Source organism: Rhinolophus sinicus, chromosome 5, assembly GCF_057876585.1.
Source record: "Rhinolophus sinicus isolate RSI-liver-muscle chromosome 5, RSI-T2T, whole genome shotgun sequence".
In the NCBI taxonomy this organism is placed as follows: domain Eukaryota; kingdom Metazoa; phylum Chordata; class Mammalia; order Chiroptera; family Rhinolophidae; genus Rhinolophus; species Rhinolophus sinicus.
Window position 1 is genome coordinate 41,894,791 of NC_142505.1, and position 15,355 is coordinate 41,910,145.

The 15,355-nt window shown below is 40.2% G+C and overlaps 1 protein-coding gene across 7 annotated transcripts in view; it reads left to right on the forward strand.

The window, feature by feature from the left end:
• Positions 1 to 428: 428 nt before the first annotated feature.
• TAMM41 (TAM41 mitochondrial translocator assembly and maintenance homolog) overlaps positions 429 to 15,355 on the forward strand; it is an 82,286-nt gene continuing 67,359 nt past the window's right edge. For 4 of the 7 annotated variants that reach the window (XR_016021298.1, XR_016021299.1, XR_016021301.1 and 1 more), the window contains exons 1-4: positions 432 to 782; positions 3,372 to 3,554; positions 5,942 to 6,034; positions 13,053 to 13,203. Coding sequence is in view for 3 of the 7 variants with exons in the window: in XM_019732683.3 (XP_019588242.2) it covers positions 657 to 782; positions 3,372 to 3,554; positions 5,942 to 6,034; positions 13,053 to 13,203 (553 nt within the window). In the remaining 4 variants the exon portion in view is untranslated. Of the gene's footprint in view, positions 783 to 3,371; positions 3,555 to 5,941; positions 6,035 to 9,964; positions 10,112 to 13,052; positions 13,204 to 15,355 lie in introns of those variants that run through there. The other 3 variants (XM_088798401.1, XR_016021300.1, XM_074312981.2) reach the window with 3 other exon arrangements.

Here is a 15,355-nt window from a genome sequence, read left to right on the forward strand (position 1 = left end):
AGATATAGATAATGGTTGCACAACATTGTGAATGTACTAAATGTCACTGAATTGTACGGAAAGTGTACAATTTTATGTTATGTGTATTTCAACTCATTAAAAAAATTCTGCAATACACACGCATGGTTTTATACTTTTATTAAAAAATTTTTATATTTTTAAATAATTTTTAATACTATATTTTTATAATAAATTAAATAAATTAAAAATTTTAATAATATATTTTATTAAAACGTGGTTTGAGGCGAGACCAAAAAAAGGATTCTTAAGGCTCAAAAGCCGTTCAATTAGCTGACACTCTTCCCTCCCCATATGCTGAAGTCACAGGCCTTGGCTGCAAGCCTGCAGCGCGCTCCTCCGACCACCAGAGGTCTCTGCGAACCGCTCGCGTCCTCACACGCGGGTGAGCGCCTTCTCTTGCGCTTTTGAAGAGGGTTGCGTGGAGAGGCGTGGCCGGGATTGGCGGCTCCTCGGCATGACTGTGTCCCTGGTCCTTGCCGGTCCCCACAGTTCCCACCCCCGGCCCCGGCCTTTTCCCGGTGGAGCCGGCCCCCGACTTTTTCATCTCCCCACCTTTAGCCGCTCGCCCTGGTATTCGTGCCCCGCTCCTCTGGCCTCGGCCCTGCCGAGGGTCCCTTTCTCTGAGCCTCGGCCCCATGGCGCTGCAGAGCTCGGGGGTGGCCTTCCGCAAGATCCTGTCTCACTTCCCCGAGGAGTTGAGCCTGGCTTTCGCCTACGGCTCCGGGGTGTACCGCCAGGCGGGGCCGAGTTCAGATCAGAAGGTGAGCCCGGCCCGCGGCCAGCCCCATGCCGAAAACCGGCCTGTTCTCCCCACTGCCCTTCTGCCTGGGATTCCTCCGGAGCCCTAGGTGCCTGTGTGCGCACTGCACGTGTCAGCTAGCAAAGTGCAAACCGTATGAGAGGGTTCCTCGTATAACGACAGCGTGAGCTGAGTTTCGAAGGATGAGTAGGAGTCCACTTCGGTCTAGCGTGGGAGATGCAATTAATTATGCGGAGACAAAAGCTGGTGCAGAGGCAAAAATGGAAGAAAGGAAAAGAAGCAATTGCCAGGGGCAGGTTCAGTGTTCCAAGCCTTGGCTAGACATGGGCGTTCTCTGGGAAGCTTTAAAAAAATACTGATGCCTGGGTTACACCTGTGGAGAGGCTGCTTTGTGAGGTTGGTGCAGAAGTAATTGCGGTTTAAAAGGTTAAAAATGTGCAAAAACCGCAGTTACTTTTGCACCAAACGAATACTGGGTCAGGGATGAGGCCTGGGCTTCAGGAATTTCAAAACCAGATGATTTTAGTGGTGAGCCTTACTTGAGAGTCACTGTCTGTTCTGTAGCTGTAGGAGAAAATACAAAATGTCTCTCCTGACTTCAGGAAGCTGACAGACTGGTTGTAGGGCCAGGGCAGGTGCAGTGAAGTTAGCTAAAAACAGTTAGTGGGTGACCAGTATATCTACCCATGCTCAGGTCATTTAACAAGAGTCTTTAGGATTAGGCATTGTTACTCTAAAGTTGGCTGAGCACAGCAGTAGCGAGGGTAGTTTTCCTTGTGATTGCAGACTTTTTGGGGGGAAGATAGTTTGCTTCCAAGGTAAAGACAAGATTGAAGACCGCAGAAGCGTGGCAGGCAAATACTTTCCATTTAAATGAAGCTGCTACTGACTTTTTTGCCAAGGTTTTAGAGTTTTTGCTGAAGTAATGTAAAAGCAAAAGTCTAAATAGAGGTGTTCTCTACGTGCGCAACGCAACTTGTGTTCTGAACTGGATTTCTACTTGCCGTAGTCCATGCGTAGCCGAACAGTTCATTGTCATCTTTAATACACTAAGGAAATGGAAGAGTGCGGGTGGCAATAGGGCCTCCTGGATTTGGATACCTGGCTCTAATCGGCGGCGATCTGTACTGTTGCTTGGATTTGCTGTTTCCCACTTATACTAGTATTTAAGTAATAATTCTCTTTACACTGACAGCATATGAGAAATTACAGATTACAGGTATATAAGAAATTATAGATTATAGTCTTGTTATTTTTCCTAAATGTGATAGTAACATAATTATAAATTTTTGAAAAACATTGTCCACCCCAAATCTTACGTGTCACCAGTGGTTTGTGGATCATATTGTGGGAAACCCAGAGCAGGCCTTTACTTCCTGATCCTATAGCCACCTCTTCATTTTTCCATGCAAGTTTTCCTTTGAGGAGATGCGGAATTCCCTCCAAGGAAAGGTCCTTCCTTCCCTCTCTCTCATCTTCATTCCCTTGAAGTTAACAAGTCTCGCAGATTCCTTCCAACACCTAAGTCTCTTTCAGCCCCACTTTTCGGTGCCTTTTCTTTTTTCATCTGGAATCTTGCAGTTAGCCTCCTTTGTGGTTTCCTGGCCTTTGTTCTCTCCTCCCTCCAGTGAGCTCTTCTGCAGGAAAATTTCTTAGCATGGCAGCCAGCATCCGTCTCTAATCTCGTCTCCCACCGCTCCCTTGCCTGCATTCTACTCCAGCCATACGAAACCAAATGTGGCACCCACAACATGCCAGCTGTCATCCACACCAGTGTTTTCCTCTAACAAGACTTTCTCCTTCCCAGTACTTCTCCTAATACTTCCACCACACCTGCTTAACTCGTTCACATTCTTCAAGTCTCAGATTTATGATGAGTCTTGGAGAATGTGATTTTATAGGAAAATTTCTCCTTCCTGTTCTGACCCAATTTTGAGTGAAATGAGTACGTTTTGCATTCCTCTATCAAGTCCATGCGGTGGTCATTTGTTCTCCCAGTAGACCACCCCAGGACCGATCAGAGCTCATTGTAGTTTCTCAGTGAGTGGTTGATGAGTAGGTGAGAGTTAAAGTAACATTTCCCTTTACATAATTCTTTGTAGAGCTTATCCATATGAGGCTATTTCATCTGGAAGACAAGTGGAAGAGTGTATTCGGCAACATTTAGGTGAAAGGCAGTGTAGTATAGTGGTCAGCACACAGAATTTGGAACCAGATTCTGTGTGCCACCCCCTAGCTATACATCCTTAGGCAAGGAACTTGCTCTTGGTTGCCTTTCCTATAAAATTGAGATAGTAACAGTACCTACCTTGTAGGATTGTTTTGAGGATAAAATGGGTTACTGTATGTATAATATATAAAGTGTTTAGTGCTAGCATCACAATACATGTTAAATAAGCGTTGCTGTTATTACGTGTATTGATGAAAACAAAGCTCAGGTTGATTCTAGAGACTTGCTTCCACTTCTATGACAACCCCAGGTCTTTTATTAATCATCATGGCATAGACTATTAGAGCTTTCCACTCTGTTTAGGTACCTTTCTAGGAATTAAAACTAAAACCATTCTCTCTCTCTCTCTCCACCTCCCAGAATGCCATGCTGGACTTTGTTTTCACAGTAGACGACCCTGTTGCATGGCATTCAAAGAACCTGAAGAAAAATTGGAACCATTACTCTTTCCTAAAAGTTTTGGGGTCCAAGTTTATCACCACTGTTCAGAATAACTATGGCGCTGGAGTTTACTACAATCCATTGATCCTGTGTGATGGTAGGGTAAGTGCCTTTGGTCCTTTGTCTTAACTCGGGTTGTCATTAACCTTCGTTATTAGAATACCAGCTAAATATGTATGTTCTTGCAGTCAGGAAATGTTCAAGCTCCTGCTGGATGCAGGTGGTCAAATGTGACTGTCTTTATTTTTTGCCTTTGGCCAAGTGATTCTCAAATTTTAGTGTGCATCAAAATCCCCTAGAGTGCCTGTTGGACTCACAGATTGCCGGGCCCCACCCTAGAGTTTCTGAATTCATAGGTCTCGGGTGGGGTGTGAGGATTTGCATTTTTTTAAACTGAGACATAATTGTCATGTAACATTGTATTAATTTTAGGTGTACAGTATAACTATATGTATATAGTATGAGATAAGTACCACAGTAAGTTTAGTTAATATCCATTGCCACACATAGTTAGAATTTTTTTTTTCTTGTGATAAGAACTTTTAAGGTTTATTCTCTCAGCAATGAGGATTTGCCTTTCTAACAAGCTTCTAAATGATATTGAGGCTGCAGATCTGAAAAACACACTTTGAGAACCAATGGTTTGGTCAGGGGAGAAATAGGCAAGCCTATTAAGGGTCAGGTTGGAAATTAGTCTTATCTATATGGAAGGTCCAACATTCCCAGGAAGAACTTGGAAGTGAAGAGGATATCCTAGTTGGGAGCACGTGGTGCCAGCAGGTGGGTGGAATTTGACAAGGGGGTGTTGAAGAGCAGGTAAGATGCACAGATTCCAGTAAAGGGTTGTCTGACAGCAGGAACCCTGCTGAACTGTCTTTCAGAGGAGGGGGCCCAATCTCTAAGAGGGCTGCCAGGACTAGGCAGGATTCCCGCCTAAGAGGACCAAAGGGGACTAAATCAGCTAGCTCCCACAGATAAGCTGGGCGAGGCGTGACATATCGGTTCCTCGAGCTGTGCCAACACTGCTGGATGCTGCTGATTGCTTAGAGCAGTCGTACTTTGATGGGCAGATGAATCCCCTGAGGATCTTGTTGAAATGCAGATTCTAATTCAGTTGGTCTGGAATGGAGCCTGAGATTCTGCATTTTTTACAAGCTCCCAGGTGATGCTGATGCTACTGGTCAGTGGACCACACTTTGAAGGGCAGGAGGTTGGAATACAGACTTGACAGAGATTTTGAAGACCTATCTGAACTTGGCAGGAATGAGTACTGTGATTGATTGGTAATGTCTGCATAGCCTTTGGGCCATATATTTACTTTTCTGGTTGAGGTCCAATCCTGCTCCACTTGCACTTTGCAGGTGAGAAAACCAAGGTTCAGAGAGAGGAAAAGACTTCAATAAGGTCATGCAGCTAGTTAGTGACAGACCCCTGACTTCCAGGCCAGCATGTTTCTTTTACCTCCCACCTGTTACATGCCTGCAGCAAGAAGAGCTTTCTGCAATGCTGTAGCCAGAGTGGAGGGAAGAAGGTATTCAGCACAGCCTTCTATGTCCACTTTAGTTATGCCTAGCACGTAGCTTTCTCCATAATTAATATTATGCTGAGCCTATCTCTAATTAGTAGTTTTCAACAATATTATAAGCCCCAGTAACTAAATATTTGGGCATAATTATATGCCAACGGGACTGTACTTTTTAATTAAAATTCTTTAGCTACTTTTTAGATATTTGCAGCCAGAGAAGTCTGTTGGGACACTGAAGCTCAGCAGAGTGAGTCCAAAGATATTTGCTGAAGCAAATGGGATTTTGTAACCTGGAACAACTGTATTCATTCAGTGTTTGTACAAATTACTATTGAATGAAGTTGACCATAATTCCATGTGTTTAGCACTGATAAAGAGATTTTATTTTTGGATGTTGCTTTTAATTATGAAAGTGAAATATACCACAGCAAAAGAGAAATTCACCATGTAAAGGATGTCAGTAAAAACTTTTAATTAAAATTTCTTGTACTTTGCGATGAAATGAACATTGGAAGCCCAAACTAAAATTCAGGGACCGGGTTTTCTCTCTGCTACTAATAGTGCCACTTCGGGCACATCATTTACTCTCTCTCAGCTTCAGGTTTCTGATTTCTCAGATGGGAAGCATGAATCACGCTATCACTTCTCAAACTGTCTGTGGTTATTTTTTTATTTCCAATCCGTTGAGGACCAATACTGGATAGCCTCTAAGAGCGATTAGGCCTTTCACATCACAAGAACGTGAGGTAAAATTGTGGTCACTTCAACTCATCTACCTGAGGGGACAAATCCTTCTTGGAAATTAATCCTTTGAGAAAAAATTTGGTGGAGATAATGTGTTTGTACAAAGTAGGTGTTTTGGATGGCTTTGGACTACTCTGGGCAGAAGTTTATTTCCTTATATTTTGCATTTGTATAATCAACAATATGGCATTTTGCTTTTTCATGTCCATTTCTTTTCCAGCTTATCAAGTATGGGGTTATTAGCACTCGTGTTTTGATTGAAGATCTCCTCAACTGGAGTAACTTATACATTGCTGGAAGACTTCAAAAACCGGTGAGTGTTTTGTTGGCTGCCACCAGTAGGAATCTCTCTCCTCTCTGAACCTGACCTGACTTTGATCTTTGATTCCGATGAGATGGAACTCCAGGAAATAGAAGTGAGTTTCAGACTCCTTTTACTCCCTACAGAATTCATCGCCAAACAATGTCTAGGTATTACCCACGCTACTCCTGCCCTGTCTCTAATGATTCTTCAATTCTGTGGATGGATCAGGCTCAGAGTTAGTACATTTGGGCTGGGAGGATTGCAAAAGAAGTGCCCAGTGTCTCAGTGGAGCCTCTGTCAGCTCTACCCGGATCACCTTCTCTTCTAGAAGGAAGTGCTGTGAGGCATTGTTTGCCACTGATGTGGCCCAGCAGTGCCTGGGGCAATGCCTGGCACATAGTAAGCATTCAGCATATATTTGGTGAAGAAACGGATGAACCAGGTAGTCATTCTGAGAGGGCTGGATTCTGATTCCTTTTATTATCCTCCTCAGACCAACAGTGAGATCCTATCACGGTGTCCTCCCCTCATTCGGATACTGCTAGAGGAGGCTCTAGGGGGTAGGTGTCTCCTTGGGCTTTCATAGAAACAGAAAACAAAACAGAAGAAAGTAGAGAAGAAGACTTGAACTTTTGACGTGTGTTCGCAAATATCACGTTTCTTCTGTTTTTGCAGATCTATAGTCTATTTTCTGAGAAGGGGTCTTTTCATACGAGTGTAAGAATTATGCAAAATAGTCACAGTTGCTAATCTCACAGCCAGGAAAAATTTTCTTTGTGCTGTCAGAGGGACTCAGGCCCCAAAAGAGGGTACATGGATTTTTCTTCAATATCTCCCATAAGAGTGACTGTGCTGCTTAATCTTAGCTCATGTGGTTGTGTCATAAAAATCTCTATTGATATACATAGGTGGTCAAGATTCTCTTGGCTTGCATCTGGACTTAAAACTTAATGGTGTAGCTCATTAAAACCTCCAGAAACATTTGATCAGGGCAATAGTTACATGGATATACCCATATGTAAAAATCTGTCATGCTGTTCCTGTTAGATTTGTGTACTTTATGTAATTTTTACTTCATTAAAAACATTCTTTTTATATAATGTCAAACAATAGGCTCACCGAAATAATATCATAGTATCTATGTAGAGGAATTTCTCATTTCTAGGCTGGATAACTAGTAAAACTCATAACTGAGCAAATGTCACTGAAAATTTTTAAATACTCATTTTCTTTCCAAGTGTTTTTTTTTTTTTTTTTTTTTCAATTTATAAAATGTGTAGCATGATGAGACAGGTAATGAACATAGAATAAGGAGCTTTGGGTCTTATTTATTCCTGCAACTTATTAGCCATTTATGTGAACTTGGGCAACTTATTTTGTCTTTCGGAACCTCAGGTAATTTATCTGCAGAGCAAGGACAATAATATTTGCCCTGCCTACTTCATGAAGATGTTGAAAAGTGGAAGCAGAATGGTAATGCTGGAAAGAACACAGGTGTTTTAGAATCAGACACTCCCAGCTATGTGACCTGCACCAGTGATTTAATCTCCCTGAGCCTTGGAAATCCTCATCTGTGGATAAGGCTGATGGCACTGACCTCAAAAGGCATTTAAGAAATACCTAGATCTAAAAGGCCTGGCACTTAGTAGACACTCAGGAAATGATCTTTTTTTTCTCTTTGTCATTGCCTATCTCGAGTTATTTTGAGATAAAATGATAGACTGAATATGAAAATGGTGTATTACCTCTGTATCATGCTTTATGCTTGGGATATTTCAAACTTCTTTAAAAATAGGCTTTATTAAACAGAAACAACATGAAATCTCAGAATGTAAGCACTAGAAATAACCTCAGATTTCATCTAAATGCCATATATCCTGATAAAATGAAAACAGCAATTCAAGAAAAGTAATGGCTACACTCACATCATGAAAAATTGCATTTCTCACTAACTAGGAAAGGAGAATGGTACTGGTGACAATGACAATCCCTCAGCCTTATTAAACATCTAGCACAAGAAAATGAGGCTATTTTAAAAATCCTTTGAAAATGTTGACCATAACACATGCTAAAAAAAATCAAAAATCAAATGGGTGACTTAAATCTTCCGCCTACTCCTGCCCTCTCCAATGGAAATCACTGTAACCAGAGAACTCTCAGCCATAACTATCTTTAAATAAACTTTTTACCTCTAGGTGGCAGCAAATATTAATCAAACTTGAAAAAAATCTGATGAAAAAGGGTTGGCAGCATTTTGGACAAAAAGAATGGGTGAATGTCTTAACACCCCAATAAACTTTAATTTTAAAAAAAAATGGGTGACTGTCTTAAGAAAGAATTGTGAGAATATAAGTGTGAATTCTTTGTTTTTATGTGTTTTAAAAGAAGGAATTACATTAAATTATATTGTCTAAATCTCTAAAATTATCTTACACATTGCAAACAGAATAGAATTTCTCAATCACTAGCAATTTAAGTCTTTAAAATATACAGGAGGTATGGGAACTCTCTGTACTTTCCATTAAGTGTTTGCTGTGAATCTAAAACTGCGCTAAAAAATAGTTTATTAATAAAAAGAAATATAAGGGAGTAGTACTTTGCTTTAAAAGATGGGCATTTCTGGAAAAAGTCGAATGTAAATTAAATTTCTATCATATTTTGCCATTAACTTACCTCATAATCGAGGAGATAACCCATTTTTATTTTTAGTGTAGCCTTAAGTTTCTGAGTCATTTTCCAAGTAAAGAACCATGACATTTAAAGTATTTAATAGACATTGTGCTATACACCTGAAACTAATATAAAATAATATTGGATGTCAACTGTAACTGAAAAAAAATAATTTAAAAAACAGTATTTAACAGAATCTTGTGGCCAATCCTTTTTTAAGTCAAAAGAACTCTAATGTAATATTAATAGTCATTTCCCTAATTTATTGAACATAAGTTTGGATTTTTTGTATTTCTTATTGTTTTCAATTTATAGATAATTTGGCTTGAATTTTTAAAGCATTCACATTGACATGCAATGGTATTTTGTGACCTTGTTTAGAGGATTTTAGTGTATTTTAATGTATTCATTGCAACGTGTTTTATTTGCTAGAAATACAGCTTTTTTTAAATAACAGCTTCATTGAGATATAATTCACGTACCATACAATTCAACCATTTAAAGTGTACAATTCAGTGTTTAGTATATTCACAGTTTTGCAACCATCACCATATTATGACTTTATTGAATTATTTTTTATGGATAGAAAAATCCCAGCAGTGTAAAAGATCCCTGACCAGGAGTTGGAAAACCTGGCTTACTGGCCCTTGGCTCTGCCCAGCTGTGAGCAAATCTTTGGGCCTCTAGCCTTTGAAATGCAACGGTTGAGCCATTCATTTACATGTTGAAAAGGCCACTAAGTTTCTTCTCTGTCTGTGCCAAAGGAATAAAAATACAACACTGCAATGCGCGTCCTGGAAGAGCCCACAGTGCAACAGGTAGATAATAAGGTTTCATCCAGCTCGAATGGTCACTGTCTTCTTGGTCCTCAAGCAATGACCATTTACAAAAATTTAGCCTTTCTGGTCTTTTGGAATGAAAAACTACAGGAAGTGTCATTTGGTTAATGGTTGAGTATTTGAACACTAGGTAGGGCTGTGTTCTTTGTGACTATAACTTCACTCTTTGCAATTCAAGTACTGTCTCCATGTGACTATTATAGAGGAGACTACATGTGACTTTCCCTTTTTTTCTATCTTGAAAGGTACTCACAAATCTCTCAAGTTGGGCTTTTTGAAAGTTCCTTCAAGCCTTGCCCCTTCCTCTTTCCAGTAAAGATTTTCTCCTTGGCAATAGTGCCAGTGCTATCTATGCAGTTCAGGTCGGGGCATTCCCAGTAAGATACAAACAGCTATTCACGAATCTTGAGGGCTTTCTTTTTTTTCCCAGGCCTCTCTGGCAGTGACCCAAGAGTTCACTGGCTTTTCACTCTGAACAACAAATAACAGTGCTGCTGAGACAAGCTCCTAGTTCACCTTACCCTGGAGAACCAGATCAGCACAGTAGCAGTCTTCTGAATTGACGTTTTTCCTTTGAGTAAGGATGCTTTTTATTTATACTCCCTTAACCTTAAATAGCAAACAGACTGCTTTTTTACAACCTAAGTGGAACAACTTTCTTGGAGAACAAGTGGTATTTCGTTGAATAGGAACATTTCCCCAAACTTACTCTTTTCTTTGCATCTTTGGTTTGTTAGCTTCTCAAAATAGCTTCTGTTTTCACGGAGTTTCTGTAAAAGTTACCAGAAAAAGAGAGGGCGAAGAATTATTGTGCAGGACCTGGTGAATGAGGATGAAGAATGAGAATTTGGCAGTGAAGAGCCTTCACAGGGTTGTGGAAAGATTTCTGGATGAATCGGGGACCCACATCCTTGTCCCATGTGCCACTACTCAGGAAATATTTTACTCCTCTGGGCCTCTCTTTCCCCATTAGTAGGATGAGGTTATCCTTCTAGAGCCATGATCCTATATGGAATACAAAGTTTGGAAAAGTTACTCAAGGAATCAACGAGTTATTATAGGACCTTAGCATTTGTTTTGATCATCTTTCAAGAAAAGCAGTTAACCAGAGCAGATCCCGGACTGAATGTATGAGAATAATTCAAAATATTTATAGCTGAATTTGCCAAGCATAAGGGTGTTACCTGATTTTGCCATCGACTCATTATGCAACCCTGGGCAAGTCATGTTACTGGGCTGCTCCTTGGTTTTACTTTCTGCAGATGATTGCAATAATACTAAACTCACCTAATTACTGAGAGCCTTAATTAAGGTCTGTTAAGTCCTTGTAATTACAAGGGAGGAGGTGGTAGTATTGAATAAAGTGGCTTACCTACCATATGAGAGGTTTTTATAAGTATTCCATTAGAAAAAAAGTAGGAACAGAAGGTAAAAGATAGAAGTTAGGTTCTAAAGCCTGATTTATAAAACAGCGATGTTTTATAATATTGCTTTTTACAATTAAAAAAGGAAACTGTACTTTGAGATATACATCATTCTCTTTCCTTGCTAATACAATTTTAATTTGGAGTTTCTTATAGTGTATGTGTCTTTCATGTGCCAGCTTAATTTTGTCAGAAATTATCTCTATTTGACAAATGAAAGGCAACGTAAGCCCTGTTTTCTAGACTAGGAGGAAAATTTGGTGACAGCACTAAGTGGTTTAGAAATGCTGGACACATTTCAGATATATGGAGTTCTTATTTGGCACTTCCAAGCCCTTCCCTTGTTTAGAAAATCAGTCAAAAGCTGCATGATGGTTTAAAAAGTTAAAAAAGTGTAAATTGGCATGACTACTCCGGAGAGTAATTTGGCAATTCTACTTCTAAGTATATTCCTTAGAACAGTGGTTCTCAAAATGGGATCCCTGGACCAGCAGCATCAACATTACCGGGAACTTGTTAGAAATGTGCATTTTCAGGGCTCAGTCAGGCCTACTGAATCAGAAATTCTGGGGGATGGCCCTAATAATGTGTTTTAACAAGGCCTCCAGGTGATTCTGATGGTTGCAAAAGGTGAGAACCTCTGGCCCAGAGAAACTTTTGTCAGTGTACACCAAGAAACACACACAAGGAAGTTTGCTTCAGCAAAAGGTTCATATGTAATATCTCATTTAATCTTCCCAGCAACCTTATGAGCTTGATTCTGTTATTAATCCCATTTTACTGATAAGGGATTATGCCCAGGGTCTCGGAGGTAGTAAGAGATGGAAGTGAGATTTGAACACATTCCCTGAACTATAGTGCAGTCTTTAAAACTGAAAATCTCAGAACAGACTAGAGCAATTTGTATTTTCATGAATTTGGGGAATGTCAAAGACAGCAGCTTCTGCTGTGTATTCAGGAGAAAAATTCTTTTTATTGATCAAGGCATTCTCTAGTACATTAGGTGCTTTACATTTATTATCTCACTCAATCTTTGTAACAGTTCCTTGATGTATATTACCCCAATTTTACAAATTTGGGGCCGGCCCAGTGACTCAGGTGGTTGGAGCTCCATGCTCCTAACTCCGAAGGCTGCCGGTTCGATTTCCACATGGGCCAGTGGGCTCTCAACCACAAGGTTGTTGGTCCAACTCCTCGAGTCCCGCAAGGGATGGTGGGCTCCGCCCCTGCAACTAAGATTGAACACTGCACCTTGAGCTGAGCTGCCTCTGGATGGCTCAGTTGGTTGGAGCGCGGGCTCTCAACCACAAGGTTGCCGGTTCGACTCCTGCAAGGGATGGTGGGCTGCGCCCCTTTCAACTAGAAAAGAGCAACTGGACCTGGAGCTGAGCTGCGCCCTCCACAACTAAGATTGAAAGGACAACAACTTGACTTGGAAAAAAGTCCTGGAAGTACTCACTGTTCCCCAATAAAGTCCTGTTCCCCTTCCCCAATAAAATCTTAAAAAAAAAAAAAAAAAAAGGGGGAAGTTAAGTAATTTGCCCAAATTCACACAGCTAGTAATTACCTAGACTTGAGCCCATACCTGTACCCAAAACCCATGCTCTTTCTACTGTAGCTATTAATAATTTTCTTTCCTTTTTCCTTAGTCAAGTTCAAAATCAATTCACAGTAGAGTGTGAACTACTCAGGTTATATATAGATAACAGAAAAGATGAGTTCTAAATAAAGAAGTGAAATGCTTTTGTCCACCATAAAATTAAGTAAAGAACAAGAAGATTATAAAATAAATATTTCCCAAAGGACATTTGTTCCATTTGTACTGACTTCTTTTTCAAAACCCATGGAGAGTTTCCTCACTTAAGAGAAATATTTATTTTGTTTTATTTCCTGTGTCATGATTTCTCTGATTTTGGCGTAAAACAGGAGATTCTGGGGTTGCTTAGTAGAATAATAATTATTTTGTGTCAGCCAGCCTAATAGATTCTAAGACCTTCAGGGCAAAGTTTGGGACAGTTCCTTTGCATGTGTAAACCCATAGCTTGAGCAATATACTTCTGGAATTTTTCTTCTGAATGTTCTGCTTTTTTTCAGGTGAAAATCGTAGCAATGAATGAGAATGTCGCTCTTAGGTCAGCCCTCGATAAAAATCTGAAGAGTGCTGTGACCGCTGCTTTCCTCATGCTCCCCGAAAGCTTTTCTGAAGAAGACCTCTTTATAGAGATTGCTGGACTCTCCTATTCAGGTTAGTAGGTTTGCTACCCACATTTTCTGCAAGGTTTGTTGTTTGAAGACCATACAAACACCTCACTCATTATACACTGGAGCTGCAGCAACCTTAGTTCCGAATCCCACTACTTCCTGTGTAGGTTACTGCAAGAAAGCCGGGGTTTGTTTCCTTGCCTCCAAGGTCTCGTGCTCTCCACATCTGTACATAGATTACCCCAGGGTACTCTTTTTGTTGTTATTGTTAATTTTTATTTTGAAACAATTTCAAACTTACAGAAAGTTTCAATAACAATACAAAAAACCCACTTTCTCTCTCCCCAGATTTACTAATTTTAACATTTCACCATATTTCTTTTATCATTCTCTCTGTATCAGCGGTGTTCAAATTTTAGTGTGCATCAGCATTCCCCAGAGGGCTTGTTAAAATAGAATACTGGGCCCACTCCCAGACAGCTGATTTTAGTAGGTCTGGGGTGGGGCCCAAGAATTTGCATTTCTAGCAAGTTCCATTTCTAGCAATGCTCCTTCAGAGATCCACTTTGAGAACAACTGCTCTCTCTGTATGTGTAAAGACACTGTATTATGTTGTTGTTTTTTTAACTATTTGAGAGTAGGTTACATATACCATGTCCCCTTCAGGCCAAATACTTCGTTTCCAACAAACAGGGACATCCTCTTACATAACCATAGTACAGTTATCAAATTCAGGAAATGTAACATTGATGTAGTACTTTTATGGAATTGACGATCCGTATTCTAAGTGTTAGTTGTCCCGATACTGTCCTTTATAGTACTTTTTTCTCTCCAGTACATGATCCAGTCAAGGATCGTTCATACATTGTATTGAGATGTCGTGTCTGTTTTATCTTTTAATCTGGAATGCTTCCTCAGCCTGTCTTTGTCTTACATGACATTCACATTTTTGAAGTCTACACACCAGTGAGGTTTATGCCCTGAGAAGCAGTGTTTTCTCCCTTCAGACAATCTATGGGGAAACTTTTGAAGATCATGCAAGTATTCTGCTTCTTACCAAGCTTTTCCTTCTATGTCGAGCATCCATTGATGATTCTTGCTCAAACCCATCTTTACCATGACAGTTATAAAGTGGTGACTTTCGAACTCTACCACTTCCGTCACGTTAAGAAAAAGCTTTCTTATTTATGTGTGTGTGTATGTGTATGTATGCATGCCTGTATGTATTTATCTAAATATTAACTTGCTTTCCCCTTAAACCAGTTGTGTTCCTTAGAGATGTCAAGGGCGTCTTTAGAGGGCCAGGGGAAAGCTAAGAGGATAGAGCCCTAGCCCCTCCACACTAGCTGCAACCAGAGGAGTGCCACACTTAATCTGTTTAATGTATTAAGGATCTATGTAAAATTTCATTTATAAAACCATAATCTACTACTTAAAAAATAGTTTGAAAACCACTATCTTAAGTAAATATCCTCTTTTCCAACTTTTAAGTATGAGTCAAAGAACTCTATACTCAAAAGATTGCAAAAGCAGTTTGCTCATTTTCTAAATCCCTGTACAAATAAGATTTCATGGAAATATAATGCTGAAAGAGACCTTAATGGTCTTGTTCTTCAGCGTTTTTTTCCCAAAACGTGCCTAACATGACCACAGCTGTAATTGCAACACGGGAGGGAGGAAGTGAAATAACCTCTGTGTTTGGTTATTTCCAGCTTCATCTGGCAGCATCCCTGCCATTCAACAAAAGATTGTTGGGGGGTGGAGAGGCAGAGAGTGGTGTGGCTGTGTACCTAGATGAACGGGCCTACATGCAGATGTGGGGAAAGGGTCACTTTGTTTGGGTGACTCCCTCCCCATGCTCCCTGTGAGAAAGACTGACTTTGTGGGAGAAAATGCAGAATTGTTCTCTACTTTGCCCACACCACAACCACTCCCTTTTTTCCAGGTAATCAACATCAGCGTAGTGTGGGGCAGCTTCTAGGAGTTCTCTATAAATTCTGAACATTGACTGAAGAAGTTTATCAAATGACATAACTGCTTTCATCTAGTATTGGCAGACTTTAAGTTAGCATTTAAGCTGCGGTCAACCTGATTTTTGCTTTACCTCTTGGAAGGACTCTGTTATACTCCCTGATTTCTGCTGTGCTCTGAGACATATACAAGTTGTTTAATGAATACTTGCTGACTCATAGCAG